The 17,426-nt window shown below is 32.5% G+C and overlaps 1 protein-coding gene and 1 long non-coding RNA gene across 2 annotated transcripts; both read left to right on the forward strand.

The window, feature by feature from the left end:
• The first annotated feature begins 217 nt into the window (after positions 1 to 217).
• LOC134246305 (uncharacterized) lies at positions 218 to 12,774 on the forward strand. Its single transcript, XM_062728628.1, has 9 exons — positions 218 to 320; positions 469 to 534; positions 3,055 to 3,150; positions 5,032 to 5,127; positions 7,489 to 7,599; positions 9,715 to 9,810; positions 10,734 to 10,842; positions 10,931 to 11,045; positions 11,549 to 12,774. The coding sequence occupies exons 1-9, from the start codon at positions 218 to 220 to the stop codon at positions 11,753 to 11,755; spliced, it is 999 nt and encodes a 332-aa protein (XP_062584612.1). The 3' UTR covers positions 11,756 to 12,774.
• Positions 12,775 to 16,062: 3,288 nt separating this feature from the next.
• LOC134246306 (uncharacterized) lies at positions 16,063 to 16,814 on the forward strand. The gene is made up of 3 exons (XR_009987611.1): positions 16,063 to 16,259; positions 16,531 to 16,575; positions 16,781 to 16,814. It is a non-coding gene; the product is annotated as an uncharacterized LOC134246306 (long non-coding RNA).
• The last annotated feature ends 612 nt before the right edge of the window (positions 16,815 to 17,426 follow it).

Below are 17,426 nucleotides of genomic sequence, written 5' to 3' on the forward strand. Positions count from 1 at the left end.
TAAACATTTCTTTTAAACTAAAGTGTTTCCTTCACAGATTGTAGGCTTGATGATATATTTCCACGGTGTAAAAAATGTGCAGCATTTACATCTGAAGAAGGTAGAGTCTTTTTACATATATAGTATTATACAAGTACATGTACTCAAAAATTTATAATTAAGTAAGTATGTTCATATAATATGTCAATACATGTATATTACATTTAAAGAGTTTGATATGATTTCCTTTTCGTCTATTGCAGGAATATTTTCCTTTCAATGTGAAATAAATTATTTACCATTACCATGGAGAAAGACCAAATTTACGGCTTTGTGCTCCAGTAAGAATTATAGATTAAAAAAAAAACAAAAAATAAATAAATAAACAAACAAACTAAAAATGACTTCATCAAAAAATAACCATAGCTTTAATTTCATACATACGTGTATATGTATATAGATTGTGTAAAGTAATTTTTTATTTTTCAGTTTGTATTAAACCTGAGAATGATGAGTTCGTTTGCCAGAAATGCAATAAATTTGCTGAAATAAAAGGTAATTAATACCAAAAGAAATTTCTAAGAATGATCAAAACCGAAATGTAAGTACAGTATGTAAAAAAAAAAGATATGAAATACTCTTCATGACAAGTTAAGCCTAAATTCATATGAACTGAATTCAACTAATAGAAGTAAAAATTTATTATTTACATTTCAAGGTTTGTTCATAAAAAATTAGCAGACATGTTTTCTATAAAAGAATGTTACTATAAAATTACTAAGCATATTTTTTTTTTTAAATTCAAATTGTAATCTTAAACATATCACTTTACGTCCATCTACTGAATATTTAAAATTATGAAGCCATGAAAATTTTAACGAAACTGTTATTGACAATTCGTCGTCAAAAGGTAGGTGTATCATCACTTTTTCTTGAATTTCAATTCGATAAATATCAGATTTCATTTTGCGGCATAAAATGCATTGCAAAGTTTTCAAGCTATAGTGTATAGACTGGTTCTCTTTGTATAGGAAATCACCGGGTTTTTTTTAACTATCAATATATATAGAAGAAATGACGCTAAATGAAATTGAACAAAGATAAAGAGTCACTCGAATATCAACAAAGAAAGGCATTCTATTTTGTTTATGGATGAATTTTTTTTTATTCATCCCATTACGACAAACCTTAAATTGCTCAAAAGTAGTGATTTAGTCCCTAATTGTAGTTTTAAAATGAAGTTTGGGTTAGGTTTTTGACAACATAGTATTTCTGGATTTTATTTAAAAAAAACCTTTGGAAATGCAAAAGACAGAAGTAGGTGCATAGAAGGAGTGAACACCCTCTGTCAATAAGTCACACCTGTCGAGAGCGTAAAATTTACAAGGGGTGTTCAAAAAGTTTGCGAACAAATTGCATAACTTTCATAAAACAAATTAAAATATGTTTCATTGTTGATTCCTTTCTAAAGTAGACCTTTGACTTTAATGCAAATCTGCCACCGTTCTGCCCCTGACATGCTCTGAAGCATGGTGTTTCATAGACGCTAAAATAATTTTCCGAATCTTTTATTTTTAACCATGCACGTTGATGTTTATAACAAGAACAGTTCATTTGTCAGAGATGACCAAATCTTGGTAATAGGATGGTTGGAAAAGGATATCTTTTGCCAGAAAGAACATGGTGGCCATCACAATCCAAGTCCTCTGCCGTAGAAACATCATTTATCCAATGTGGATACATGCACTTTTAGGGGCCTTTTTGTAAATTTACTATTTTTAACGTCTAAAGGATATTTTAGAAATTCAATAACAATATAATTGTTAAAATATTCAATTATTTTGCTAGCTGTATCTACGCAATCTTTTATAACAAATTGTCTAACAAAGGACACATCTCTTCCTCAGCTACAAAACAATCGTCATATTTAACCATCTCATCATTAAAAAATCAATCGAATGTCTAGAAAGTCTATTGTCTTTATAAACCACGTAAAAAATTTTATAAGATACATGTACTTACTTGATCCCAGGTCTGATGTTTCGGAGGTCTGTGTTTGCTCTGCTCTTACTTTGTATTGTTTTATAAACTTTGATATTGAATATTGTTCGTTAACTCCACATCCTTCTTCGAAGGAATTTCTAAGTTATACGTTAAGCCTTATCTCTGTTCGTTTTTGGAGTAAGACTGTGACAACCATTTTTCGTCACGAGTCACCTACATATTGACGTCATTCTCACATTGTGGCGTCAAAATGATGGAGAAAATTATTACTTTTCATATGCTATGTATCGAGCATGTGTATGACGATAGGTGTGACAAATTTCATTCTCATCTGAATCGTGGTTTTGTAAATATAGAGAGAAAGTTCGCGAACTTTTTGATTGTCCCTCGTATATACTCTGTGGCCAAATATAGTGTAAAACAAAAACCTTTAGTTGCTATAACTTTGAAATACGTCAGTTAACACAATAGGCTATATTTCCTAAAAAGTCATCATAACAATCATCGAATTTACGAAAAGCTTAATTCAAACTAAGGTGTTAAAATCTTTGTAAAATCAGCCTTTCTTTCAGTATCTTGTCTTGCATTAAAATAAATCTGACCCAGATTATGTCCTTGAGTAAAGAATAAGTTGGAGGCTATAAACATTGATCGCTGTGCCTTCAACACTTGCTTTAGCGGTTCAAAATTGTTGCAAGACTTGTTCTAATGCGCAGGAAGCATATCAGATAATATTTGTGGCACATAATTAAAAACTTTTTAGGACATTGGGGTATTTTGTAGAGTGATTATCTTTTAGTTTTTACGATTTTTTCCCTTTCTTCCTACTGAACATTTGATTAATAAGTGTAATAAGTGTAATAAATAATAATTGAACACGTGATAAATTAGTGAATAAATTTAATAAATGTAAATTTTGGGAAAAAATATCTAAAATCCCCTAGGTTGAATATCGGAAGGAGGGGGTCCTGTCCACAAGTACCTGTGCATCATCAGTATTTTACGAATTATGTTTTCGTGATCATATTTTGATTTCATTATGAAAAAAATATGGATATTTTCAATTTCTAGAATGTGAGCCGTGTCCTGAATGTAATCCTACAACTATCGTGGCGAAAGAATGTACAGAAGAGGTAACGCCCGAAACTCAAAGTCCCTCTACATTTGGTAGGTCATAAAAACGATTACAAAGTCGGAATATATATTTAAATGATCGAATATATATCATTTTACAAAAAAGTTAATAAAACATATACCGTATAACATATTGTAAAAGAAAAAGATATTTCTTGATAAACTGACAAGAAGAGGATTTATTTCCTTATAAATGTACAGTCCTTATTTGAATTAAAACTAGAGGTACTGTGAGCAATGAGCTCACTAAATGATACCCCCGCCTCCATATACTAGTAGTTTTAATAGCAAAGTCCATGTTTTGATGAGGCTGGAAAACCCAAAATATGTGTCGGATCAAAAAGTAAAATATGAGGTCACAATGGCAATATGTAATAAAGATTCTGTGAAAGTTCATCAAATTTCCTTCAGTGGTATGAGAGGAGTTGCGGATAAAAGATGGGTACCCCAAAGCGTAACAGATTGACGTACGTACGTACGTACAGACAGACGGATGTACAGACGGACGGACGGACGGAGACGGACGTACATACCGATTACAGTATACCCTCCCACTTTTCAAGCAGAGGGTATATAAAAAAGAGAAAACAACACATATCAATTGGTACCAACAATTAGTGAGAAACGACCTGAATTTTCTTTTTCTGTATTTATGGTAACGATATAATACTTGCTGTATTTAAATGTTTACTGTCATCTATATTGTTATAAATTAAGTGCGACTGCAAATCATATCTCCAGTTTACGATATTTTATTTATTTTTATATGAGCGTAATTAAGATTCATTCACAAAATGGTTATCATGACAAGTCATGTGTTACAGTGTATACATTACATGTATCTCAAAATGCAATTTGCTTGACTACTTTCTAAAGGCTGCATACACTATTTTTTAGCCATTTATTCATTCCAGGATTAGACGTTACACGAAATGTTTAAAAATATAATTATCGTGTGAGCCATTGGCTTAGATAAGCTTACCTGATCGAAAAAGGGGGCTAAAAAAAGCAAGAGCCACTTTGGGCCTTCTTTGGCACTAAGAATTTCTGAAAAATCAAAACCGCTCAGTTAAGGTTGCAAATGCAGTATTTATCACTTTGAGTGCTTGTGACTACGTATCTATTAATTGTGACGTAATTACACAGCTAGTCAATGCATTATGACGTCATAAAATGCGTCATTTTCCTCATATTGTCTAAATTTCTTTAAAAATGACCTAAAATTGAAGCATTTTTTCAATATTTCATATAGAGCACAACCTCTGATCCAAAATATGCAAATACATAATGAAAGCTTTATTTCTGAAGATCAAAAAACGTGTTTTATTTTTTGTATCATGGGCTGTGCTCATATTTTAATTCTTTGCTGAAGGAAGGCAAATACGCATGTTTTCTGCAAATTTCAAGAACAATGCAATTTCTCAAAGCCTGTTTTCCAATATGTGGATTCTCAAAATGAAATTTTATTATAGAAAAGGAAAGTACCAAGTGTCTACTATTTTTTTTATATATGAAATGGGAAAGAGGCTGATAGTTAATTTATTGATATAAGTACAGGGCCATTTTATGCATAAGATGGCTATTGCTATTTCTTAACATGAAGTACCACAACCTCATGTAAGAACAGATGATTTAGGATTTCTAAATTAAAAAATGTAGTATATTCTCAAGAAAATCAAAACCATTACTTATTTATTAAAATCAGTAGCATCTTCAGGTTATGTACAGAATAAAAACATGACCCCCGATGGTAGAGCAGGACCATTACAATTTAAACGTTAATTTTATTTAGATGTTTTAAAAATCGTTTCATGTTGTTTATTCCCATATTATCAGTTTCTAGTTATAACTTTTATGTCTATGATCAAATTATGATTTCGTTATCGTAAAAAACTTTCATTTTCCAATCTCTAGAATGTAAGCCCTGCCCTTACTGCAATACTACTACTATCGTGCTGAAAGAATGTACAGAAGAGATAACACCCGAGACTCGAAGTCCTTCTACATTTGGTAGGTCATAAGAAACTATTGGTAGGAATGTATATTAAAGTCGTCGAATCTTTCATTGTACATAATAATGAATAAAACGTTTATTAAAAGAAAACAAAAGATATTTACAAATAATACTGAATGACAAAGAGAGCATTTATTTACTTACAGTTCTTATTTGAATTTTTTTGAAAAAAAATATACATGATATGTCATTTTACCACAGTTTACGATAAAATGAATTGATATGAACGTAATACATGCACCAACTGTCAGTCTTGACAAATTTTATTTTTCTAAATGCAACTTTCTTGGTTACTGAGAAAAATACGTTAAACACAAGATGGCAGAGTTTTGATGCAGTGCCGAACTGTAATAATTCTGTAAATGTTTCTAATTGTCAACTGATTGACCATCTGAAAAAAAATAATAAAGAAAACATCAGGATATTGTTGTGGTATCAAATCAAAGTGCTTGGTTTGTCCCCATTTTGTATTGTTTGGTGGGATTTTAAGCATTTCATGAGTTACTTTTATATTTAAAGGTTTGTCCCAGAATGCCCCACTGTAAATTAATTACATATCATTTGTATATTCAATGAATTATCCAAAATTTCATCAATTTCTCATGACCTATTCCCCATGATTTTCAACAGGAACTTAACTGTCTATTTCTCAAAATAACATTTCGTTTCGGAAAAGTTTATTATATGTGCGCAATGAAGAAATAAAAAGAGAGAAAATAGCCCGAATCAATGGGCACTACCAATTGCTTAGAAACGACCTCAATGTTTTTTTCTGTAGTTATAGTGACTACATATATTACGAAAGCCTATTAGGATCAATCTAAAGAGAAAATTTGTTTTTAAAAGGCGTTATAACGCCTTTTCAAAAGGCGTACTAACGCGAAAGGAAGGCGTTATAACGCCTTTTCAAAAGGCGTTATTACGCCTTTCAATTCCAAAAAGGCGTTATAACGCCTCTCTGAAAGGCGTTATTAGGCCTTTCCATTCAAAAGGCGTTATTACGCCTTTCCAAAAGGCATTATAACGCCTTTTTAAAAGGCGTTCTTATGCCTTTCCAAAAGGCGTTATAACGAATTTCTAAAAGGCGTTATTATGCCTTTTCAAAAGGCGTTATTACGCCTTTCGAAAAGGCGTTATTACGCCTTTTATTTTCAATACATATCTGAACATATTTAGCCAAACGGAGGGGGGGGGGGTGCAGAAATCGTACCTTTGAGACATGAATTTCACAATTAGATATAGGACTAATTTCTCAAAAAGATAATTTTAATTTAAACAGATAGCAATTAGATTTCCAGGAAATAAATTTAAAACTACAAGATGCATCTGCTTATATCCCAGATCTTCACAAGTAGAGTGTCGCCTTATCTTAATACGAATGCACACAGTTGTCAGTTAGATGTGCAGCAATATAGAGAATTGCATAAATAAAGATAGTTTTGATTAAATCTTTCATTTATATTTATTAAAATAAAATAAAGCGTGTCCATTTTTTTTTTCAAGTAGGCCAGTAGTAGAGTGCAAATGGGGTACCCACATCCACACTTTTTGGGGAAAAGTCTAACAGTTTAAATATTAGAATTAACTATTGGTTGCTTGGTTCCTGAACATTTTGTTGTAGTGTGTAAAACTGTGGCTAATTCTTGCATTTAAATAAAGTTTTACCGAGAACCCCTCCCCACTACTTTCGCCAGTAGAGTGGGGTGGGGTGGGGGGCTATTCAAAGCATGGGTCTGTTAAATGTAAAATAATGGTTATTCCAAAATCGTAAAAACCCTTTTGGAAAGGCATAATAACGCCTTTTAGAAAGGCGTAATAACGCCTTTTGGAAAGGCATAATAATTAACGCCTTTTTAAAAGGCGTTATAACGCTTTTTGGAAAGGCGTAATAACGCCTTTTGAATGGAAAGGTGTAATTACGCCTTTTGGAAAGGCATAATCACGCCTTTTAGAAAGGCGTTATAACGCCCCTTGAAAAGGCGTTATAACACCTTTTGAATGGTAAGGCGTAATAACGCCTTTTAAAAAGGCGTTATAGCGCCTTTTTGGAAGTAAAAGGCGTAATAACGCCTTTTGAAAAGGCGTTATAACGCCTTTTTTCGCGTTATTACGCGTTTTTTCTCTTTAGATTGATGCTAATAGGCTTTCGTTATATATAATTAAATATTTGCTGTATTAAAATGTTTGCTGTCGTCCACTATGATATAAAATTATTTTAACTGTAATCATATTATTTCTATTAATAGTTAAATTAATTTTTCTTTTTATTATAAGCCTATCATACATGTAATATTGTTTGCCTATAAACTGAAAATAGAGAACAAAGTGTCAAAAAACATGCCTTTTATTCATAATAGAGAGTGTATCTTGTCCAGTATGTGCTCCCACAGACACCGTACATGTAACTGCGAACGTAATTATAGAAGAAGGAACTTCCAGAACCCAGGATCAAAGCCCTTCTAGTTTCGGTAGGAAATATGACACTAATGTTTTAATTAGAAAAAGGAAACAAAACTAGATGCGATCTCGTTGCGATCAACGAGAGGTCTTCCGTCCGATTCTGAAAAAGACCCCCAAAATCAAGCTGAAAAAGTAAATCAAAAATGTTGGACACAAGGTGGGTTGAACTCAAATAACCAGCATGAAAATCAAGCGCACTAAATACTACGCTATTGGGTTTACTTGTACGAGGGGTGTTAACAAGTTCTATTGTGAGCGCGCTATTTTCAAGAAACCAGTCAAACTTTTCAGATAAAATCTTAACCTATTTTCCAATAAATATACAAAACTTTGGTGCTTTGCAGTGCTCATTGCAAAACATACAACTGTTTTAATTTGATAAATCTTGCTTTACGGAGCATGCTACATTTTGGCACGTTTACATCACATAGACTCTTTATCAAAATTAAAAATTGCACAATTGTAGTGCAAAGAGATTTGTTATATTTTACCTGTCGCATAAGTATTCATGAAACATCACCGGGAGATATTTTGGATCAAATTGGAGGGTATATGACTGTTTTATAGCAATTTATAAATGATCAACACATAAAAACACAGCCAAAAATCGGTACGTCATGGAGCGTCATGGAGCACTGCGCTACGTAAAAATTATGAATGCAGACAGGAAAATGTCTAAAAAGAGATTAAAATGTGCAAGATGCTGCCGGGAATTTCCTACACATACAAAGGACAATAGTTTTCAAATTGTTGTAGCTTTATAAGAATGTAAAGATTAACATTTTGAATGATTAACCTCATCGATACTTAAATACCCCTTTATTGCATGGACGTTGTGCCTTTATGGATTTGCATAGTTTCCATACCTGATCGATTAACGGCATAGACTTTTTTTCCCAAAGATCTCAATAATAACCGAATCAGTTCAAAAGACATTATAGTAGAAAAGTAACATGTCTTGATATAGATATTCAAATTTAGAGTAGAAAAAAGAAAAGAAAAATCGGAAAAAATGAAAGATTTAATGAACTGCGACAAAGCTTAACGTGTTGAAATCTGGCTGTAACGTCGCCTTACGTCAAGTGATTGCTCAGTGAATCCCATGACCTCATAGTAAAAATCGTAGTAAATTGTTAAGATTGTAGTAAACGGACCTGATTTCTTACATACAAATAAACAAATTGTAGGAATTTATTCAGACATAGGTCATACTTCACAGTACACAATAGATTTTCCGTAATTCAATGTGTCCGCGAGCTTTTCTAACAACCCTCGTATATATATACTTCTGCAACAGTGCATCTGTCTAGGAATTTTGAAAGGCGGGTCACTATTCATAATTTCGAAATTAGAAACGATGAAAATTCGAATTTGAAAGTAAATTACAAATATCGTAAATCTACACTAAATCTCATATTTTTATAAATTTTTAGCTCAGATAAGCCATATCTAGCTTTAAGAGATTGAAGGATATACATCATTTATATATAGACTTTCATGGCTTATTATCGATCAGATCGATGATTAACAAAGCATGTGGTACATGTAACTTTGAAAAAATTTAACTATCTAGAACGATAACTGTGTGTTATATTCATTCTGCAGATTAATGCAGAAGTCAATGTCATGATTTTGAACTAAAGGACAAATTAAAGGAATCATCACCTAATAAACAAAGGAAATAAATGTCTTTAAAAAAAACAAAAAAGATATAATAAATGTCACTTAGTAAAACAAAGATTATTATCAAGGTTCGTACATTCATTTCGTTGAAATACCTTGATTTCTAAAAGAATTCATACAAATGAATTAATTTTTTGCTAATATTTTCAAAAAAATTGATACAGCCATACAATGAATTAAATAAATTGAAGAATGTTAAATATTTGATAAATATTAAACGTGGTTTTTATCATTAACCGGCGTATGTTCATTTCTACAGTATTAAGATACTTGGATGGCATAGTTTTTACTGGAGAAAGAACAACTTTTAAATAAAGGCTTAGATTAAGTAAAACTGTTATCGGTCTGTTCATGTTTCTTTAAGTTGATTTATTTATTTTTTTTTATATAAAACTGTTCATGTAAAACTAAATACCTTCTAAATTTTTTTTAATTCCTAGAATGTGCTTCGTGTCCAGAATCTGGCTCTGCGTCTACTGAGGAGAGGACACTTGCAGATGAGGGAACTTTTAAATGGCAAATACAATCAAGTTCAGGTAGGTTATTAAAATACATGTAACATCATGAGAAAACTAAACTATCTTTGGGTAAAATTTGATCATTGTTCATCATAAAAAAATTAAGACAGTTAATTATTCTTATTTTAAGTTTTTGCTATCATATATTATGCCTTAGGCACATTTCCCGGCTGGTGGCCGTAGACCGATGGACCGTGGTAATCGGTGGTAATCCGTGGTGTGAGCGATGTCTTGCATCATCGGTCTACATCGGCCTGGTATAGTCCTTAAAGAATCAGTCATATTGTCCAGCGATGGGGTATACAATAGGCAACCAATGTGATTTTTGATAAAATGGTGTGGTTGCTGGCCGGACTTACAAAGGCCCAGCTATGCATTGCTAATCATAAGACGATGTAATAGGCCGATGAAGATTACGTCGATCAGACATTGGTGAACATCATTCGTACACATGTACGTCGGTCAACTATGGGTCAATGTTTGGTCGACCATCGAGCGATTATCGGCCGATGTCTCTTGCCCACCACTACATCCCCCCTCCGATGACCTCAGATTCAACGGGCACTTGACGATTCTCGGCCATACATCGGCCAATCCTTGAAAGATGTAATAATAATGGGTTGCCGATGAGGAGCGACATCGCGTACAGACATCGCTGATTTTAACTACAACCTTTTTATACCGTTGACCCCTACCGATTCACCAAATGGACTTATCACCGTCCAGTGTCCGGTCGGGAACCACGCCATTTTTATCAAAAACGCATTCTCATTGTATACCCCATCTCTGGATAATGCGACTGATACATGTACTTTTTCGATCAAAAATAGACGATGTTCAACACAATTCAACCGATCTGTTTTTCGCCAGTTTCTAATTAATCCGTAAAAATATAATGTATACTTGTACAATACACATGTAATTATTATTTATTGTAAAAGACTTCCTCGGATATATTGGTGCTGCTGTACTGGGTGGAGCTTTCTTTGGGTCCTTCATCACAGCATTTGTTTTTATTGTTCTTCGACGAAGAACATCAAGACAGAAAAGGTAATAAAATTTCTTTTTGAAGAGAGAGTAGTTTTTATGAATTCATAAAAAGAATTCTTATACTTTAATTTTTTGACATTGTCGTCAGAGAACCAACATCGAATGCACTCCACAATTTAGCAGAGCGTGACATTAATCGCCAGTCGGTCCAAGATCACGGCAACGAAAGTAGACGAGCAAGCCTCAAGACTAACAATAAAACGGTACCTTGTACATTCAGCTTCTTCTATTAGTAAAAATTGGTTTTATTTTAGTACATAATCTGTTTCATATTTGAATATTTTACTTGAAAGAAATTTTAATGGCACATGAAACCTACATAAAGTCTACAAATCCTTACGATCAACGTTTTGGTTTCTAATTTTCTATCGTCAACTTTCATTTCCTGTATAGCAATACAATCTTATCACCTATATCTGGATTTTAAGTCTCCTAATTTAATAATGTATAAGAGCATAATTATGTAATTTGTGCAAACAATTCGTAAAACGAGGCAAGCTTTAGATAAAACAAGTTGATGAAACAAGAATATCAACAGTCTCATCGAAAGTCATCAAGTTCAATGGCTAATGCAATGAACGTGTCATTAAATCATTAAGTCGAATGCTGACTGATCTATGTTTTTCATTTTAATTGTTACATTCAATACAATTATTAATATTCTATTCTGTAGTTTTAAATAAAACTCTAATCTCTCATCAAATAGGCAAAAGGCCCTGTGGAAACCACTGAGTTTATTACAGAAGAAGATGGAGTGTACAACCATTTGAATGCATCAGAGACCGTTGATAGAGATGAGTACTATGACCATGCTACAGCAGGTGCCCAGATTCACTCTGAAAACAATGATGATTATGATCATGCAGGGTCTTTATTTCTTACAGTTTCAACAGTCGATGATTATGTTGCCTGAAAACAAAGGAAGTAATACATGTTCGATAAATGTATGATTTGAATAAGATTTTAAAGGAATATTCTTTAAATTAATAAACAATATGTGATATAGAGATTTTGTCACTAAGTATTGTGTTTCAGTATTATTGTTTTTATACTGTTTGACATGAAAGATATTTCCACAACCACATGCACATTTTATATATATATAATAGAAATTCTGTTAATACAGGTAATTAAAAAATTTCATTAAAATATTTTTACAATGACCTCAAATGAGTGTTAGAAATGCATATAAGTTTTCAATTAAAAGTAAAAGACTTTTCATAATTTTGATAAATTTCAACTTCCTGTGATTTTGTGATTTCAAACTGTATTGTTTGGTACGAAACTGGTTTGTATTATTTCTCGCTAAACAGCCATCAGAGGAATAAGAAGTGCAGTACAACTCTGATAGCGCACATTATGCAAATTGTACATTGTAAGTTAATATCTTAAACATATAGATTTGCTCGTAATAATGAAATATGTTTGACAGGTTCATTTATTATTGGCAAAATTGATATTTTGTGCCACTCCAAAATTATTCGAATTGTGCTATATGTGCAAAGGAACTTACTTCGTTACATGTGCATGTATTAAGAACTATCGGACAATGCACTCTTTACTTTTCTTTTGAAGTTTAATTTTTTTGTGACGCCAGCCAGAGTGCTTCTCAATTTATGTATTATTTATCAGTGAAGAGTGATAAGCCTTTGAGACAAATCTTTAATCTAGGTTTTAATGTTTGTTGTGGTAGTGATGGTTACAGAAAAGAATTAGAGGTACTGTAAGCACTGAGCTCACTAAATGATACCCCATTTCCCATATGATTATGATTGCAAAGTACATAAACAGGCTTTGCTCTAGGAATGAAACCCGAAATAATTGTCAGATCAAAAATTTAAACGAAATTCAAAGAATTGTGGTCCCCCGCTTTCGGTGTCTTTTTGAATGAGATGCTATTTTTTATGACGTATATATTGTATCTAATATGAACACCATATAATATGTAATTTATTTAGAAATTATCACTGAAGTTGTTTTTTTTAAATAAGGTCAATCGTGAAGGTCAAGGTCGAAGGTTAAGAAATCATAGCATGCTCGAAGTTATCTTGTCACATGTAATGCACAGTCATGTAAAATATGAAATCCCTTTCTCTTCTCGAAATGTGGAACAAGATGTGTTTTTGAAACACTGATGACCCCGTATGGCAACATAACGAAGATTACACTTTTTTGAAATGCAAATTAATTATATTATTAGCCAAAGTAGGGTTTTTCCCACGAAAAAATACGATTGTGAAATACAAAATCCCTAGCACCACCTGTTCAAAAGTTAAAGTCGAGGATAAATTTTTGAAAGGTAGGTCAAACTCCAAGGTGAAAGGGTCTGAGTTATTGGTTTCTTAAAAAAGGTTTTCTTACAAGAATTACATATGTGAAGTACGAAAGCCCTAGCCGTTACCGTTCAAAAGTTATGGTCAAGGTAAAGTTTTTTCATAAGTACGTTAATCTCCAAGGTCAACGTCAAAAGGTCAAAGTTGTTGGTATCCAATGAAAGGTCTTGCAACAAAGAATATATATGTGAAATATGAAAGTCCTAGTACCTACCGTTCAAAAGTTGTGACCAAGGTTAATGTTTTTATAAAGTAGTTAAAACTCCAAGGTCAAGGTCAAAGTTCTTGGTATCCAATAAAAGGTCATCTCACAAGGATTATTTTTGAACAAGAACAAAAGCCCTAGCCCTTACTGTTCAAATGTTATGATCAAGGTTAGACGAGCGTACAGACGGGCGGACACCCCAATCACTTTATTCCTACTACTTTTCAAGAGAAGGGTATAATAACAGTTTATTTATATAGGCATTACAAAAATTTAACAGACAGAAATTCGATAAAAAATTCAGCTATTTCTTTCCTAACATTCAATTTGCTTCCGACGCCAATGATTTCATAGGCTTACAGCATACAAAAGATATGTCATAAATCACCTAAAGTAACCCAAGCCCTAGGCCTCTGTCAAAAAATTATTTTTCTTATTTATGCAAAATTTAGAGATAACGAACATTATTCAACTAAAAAATCCATTTTACAATACGAATTTTGTAGAGGAGTAAGTATGGGCATCTAAACCATAAGAAGTAAGAGCAGGTCCTATGGAGGAGTGAATATTCCCTACCGGTCGATCACACCAGTCGCATGCTTCTTGTCATAATCGGGAAATAACGTAAAAATCCGTCGACAATTCAGTGTTCATTTATTGGCCCAACAGTTAGCATGAATGAGAGATACTGTCAGCACTGAGCGCACAACATGATACTACCTGCGCCTCCCATATGATTATAATGGCAAAGTCGATGTTTTGCTAAAGAAGACCCGAATTAAGTGTCAGATTAAAAATTAAAATAAGAGATGCACAGTGGTATCATGCAGTAAAGAATCTGTGAAAGTATCATAATAATTTTATTTAGAAATATAGGTGGAGTTGCGGATAAGAGATGGATATTCATCATTATTATTGAAATAATGGCAGTGGCCACGTCTTGCTATAGGAAACCCAAAATAAGTGTCGAATCAAAAAGTAAATAAAGGAAGTACACCTTGTTTCTATGTAACAAATATTCTGTGCAAGTCTCATTAAATTTCATTCACTGTTATAAAAGGAGTTATGGGTATCCCAAAGCGTAATAGACAAACGCACGGACATCGCGATCACTATATATCCTCCTCCTTTTCAAGCGGAGGGTACAAAATGTTTGTCATTATTTTATTAAATTTAATGCTAGATTGTATTTGCTGATTATGCCATTTTATATCTACAATATATAGATCATACAAAATGATGACTGCAAACAAAACTGCTGATATGTTTGTTGATCAACTTTTGTGTTAATAATTTACTTTGTTTTTTTTTTTTAAATTAAACCTAGATAGATCATAATCCTACGTATCGAATTAACTGTGATATAAACCCCATAAATAAGGTGATGATACGATTACATGCAAGGAAAGAAGCACGAAAATGATTTCTCTGTCTTCCAGTTTTTGGGTCAATCCTCATAGAATAATTTTAAACGGGTACTTCTTTGTTTCTAGTTCGATATATGTTCAAGATATTATTTCGGTGAGATCGGTATACTTGTGATTCGATATTTAAAAGGTATATAGAGAATAATACATACCCTTTTTCACATCCTGTATCAGCCCGAGGCACCAATATCAGACAGAGGGCCGAAGGCCCGAGGGCTGATACAGAATGTAATGTTGAAAAGGGTATGTATTAATATGTTTATTACATACTTAGTAATAAAATAAAGCAAACATTAAGTTGAGAAGAAAATACGTATATAATAACTCATGGACTTCAAGATTACATACCTGATATTGTCTCGTACGATTTGGATTTGTTTCTACTTCTATACTAAATACACTCGATCCGTAATTTGAAAATAATCTATTATATTTATTTCAAAATTAAGATTAACCTTATTTTTAGAGTTAAAATTAAGTGAATATGAATGCACCAACCATTGTGTACGATAACAAGTACTGTTTTGTGGTTTAATTTACTAAGGGTGTGATATTGACGTCACAATAGCCGTATTAGCCATGCAGGGCTGATATGGATTTGCGGGGCTGATATAGGTTATCAGCCCTGCAAATTCACATAAGTCCTGCAGGGCTAATACGGCTATTCTGACGTCAGCCATAACGCAAAAAACATGTATTTATTACTAAGTGTGTAATAAAATACAGTAGATGATATATAGATTTACGTTTACCTTAAACTGATCTCTTTATAACATTTTAACATGACCTATGAACAAATGAAGTATATGTAAATTACATCTTTTATGAAATTTAAATTCAAAGTATCTTGTTTATGAAAGATTCAATTGTCATAAATTCTTTATTATTCCAAAATTTACATATATTGTACAATCTTCTAGAATGGAAATCGTCCAACCATGTTAATTTTTTTCTTTTTGCATTTTTTACTTAAAGTTTGTAAAAACAGGACATATTTAAAAGGAAGCAAAATAAAGGCACTATATAAGTCTGGTGTCTTTAAGTATATACTGAATATATTTTGTAAAAAATAACATGACAAGGAAGAAATGAAATGTATTCATTGTTAAATTAAGCATCTTTATCTTTTGAAATAGGAAGTAATAACATGTAGCAATGATAAAATGGACCACAGACCACGTAAATATTTTTTTAAAAATACATTTAAATCATTTTTCTATTTTATATTCTTAATAAAGTGTTTTTATTTTTGCTGTATAGTTTTTAGTTTTCATTTAGGAAAATAAAGTTTATAATAAAATGTATATATTTTTCAGCGTATTATGCCATTATATGCATTCTATGTACTATTTGTTTAAGATGGCGGTGGCTGTGTTTTTGACAAATGTCCGACCACATCTCACGTTCAATCCACAGAAAATATGATTGCCACGACACAAGTTGTCACTACAAGTACGTTTACTTCCATACAATACATATCATTTTGAAAACGATATATACATGTACATGTATACCTGTATAAAATGAATATCCATTGCTTGCCTCCATCAAATATTGCTATCAGTGAGATAAATGAATAAATTTTTATTGCAATCCAGGAGTAATATTAGTTTGAAGTAATATACATTGGCCTACACTCGGATACACTTACGATAGAAGATTATTAGTGGGTATTACTTATTTTCTGCTTTAAGTTTCAATGACAGTCGATTTGTCTTTTCAGATGAGAAATCAACAACCAATTTCATACTAGATGTAAGAGATCAGGGTAATTATTTGTCCGATTTTATACTTGGTAATTGGTAAATATTATAGACTGATTCAATGTAGCTTAACGCGAATTCAGCAACATTTAAGCTTTATGTCTGCAGTTTGTTTATATGAAATAAAAATAATAGCAGTATATGATATATAATTATGAAATATTTTTTTATTATAGTAATATTTAATTATATGACTTTATAAATCATTAGATGCCCTATCTGCAGCTGTAGTTGGTGCCTTTTTGTTTTTTTGCACTTTCAGTGACGATCAAAATTTAAATATCCAGAATCCGGCATACGAGGCCGCAAGCATTCCACGTGTTTATGAAAGAAGAAGCATGGTTTATGATGATATGAAAGATTTTTCGGTATATTCTTTTTCCTTTAGATGATTTTCAAAAATTACAATTGTTTACCACAGTTAACTATTATAGTTAACAATAATTAATATTTTTCTTTTTATGCTCAGAAATAATTACCTTGGTTTACTTTGAGAGCTTGGGTTCCAAAGGTGGTCATAGCCAAGGGGTGGCAATGGGGATAAGCTCCCATTGTCTATAAAATGCTCCTTATGGCGTGCGTCTCAAATAACCTCTGACAACCAAAGTCCAGCTCCTAGCCTGCTCGTGTGACTTTCACCAAGTCCGGCGGAACTGCTACTACTGATAGGAGAAGGGGTGAAGGCGAGTTACCTGGCGCCTGAAAACCAGTGCTTTGGGTAGATGGGGCTCATCAGTCTGGGAGGATAGCTCATCTAAGAGAAGGAAAACTCTGATTTCAAACCTCCGCTGCCTTGCGGTCATACCCAACCACGGGAAAGGCTAGGTGAAGGAAACACTGATATAAAACCAAATGG

Source organism: Saccostrea cucullata, unplaced genomic scaffold, assembly GCF_032062105.1.
Source record: "Saccostrea cucullata isolate Sc308-1 unplaced genomic scaffold, CSIRO_AGI_Scuc_v1 ctg2196, whole genome shotgun sequence".
Lineage (NCBI taxonomy): Eukaryota > Metazoa > Mollusca > Bivalvia > Ostreida > Ostreidae > Saccostrea > Saccostrea cuccullata.

Coding starts and splice junctions, on each gene's coding strand:
- LOC134246305 (XM_062728628.1), top strand. CDS start 218: ATGATTTCCTTTTCGTCTATTGCAGGAATATTTTCCTTTCAATGTGAA. Junction 321..468: donor ATTTACGGCTTTGTGCTCCA/GTAAGAATTATA, acceptor TTTATTTTTCAG/TTTGTATTAAACCTGAGAAT. Junction 7,600..9,714: donor TCAAAGCCCTTCTAGTTTCG/GTAGGAAATATG, acceptor TTTAATTCCTAG/AATGTGCTTCGTGTCCAGAA.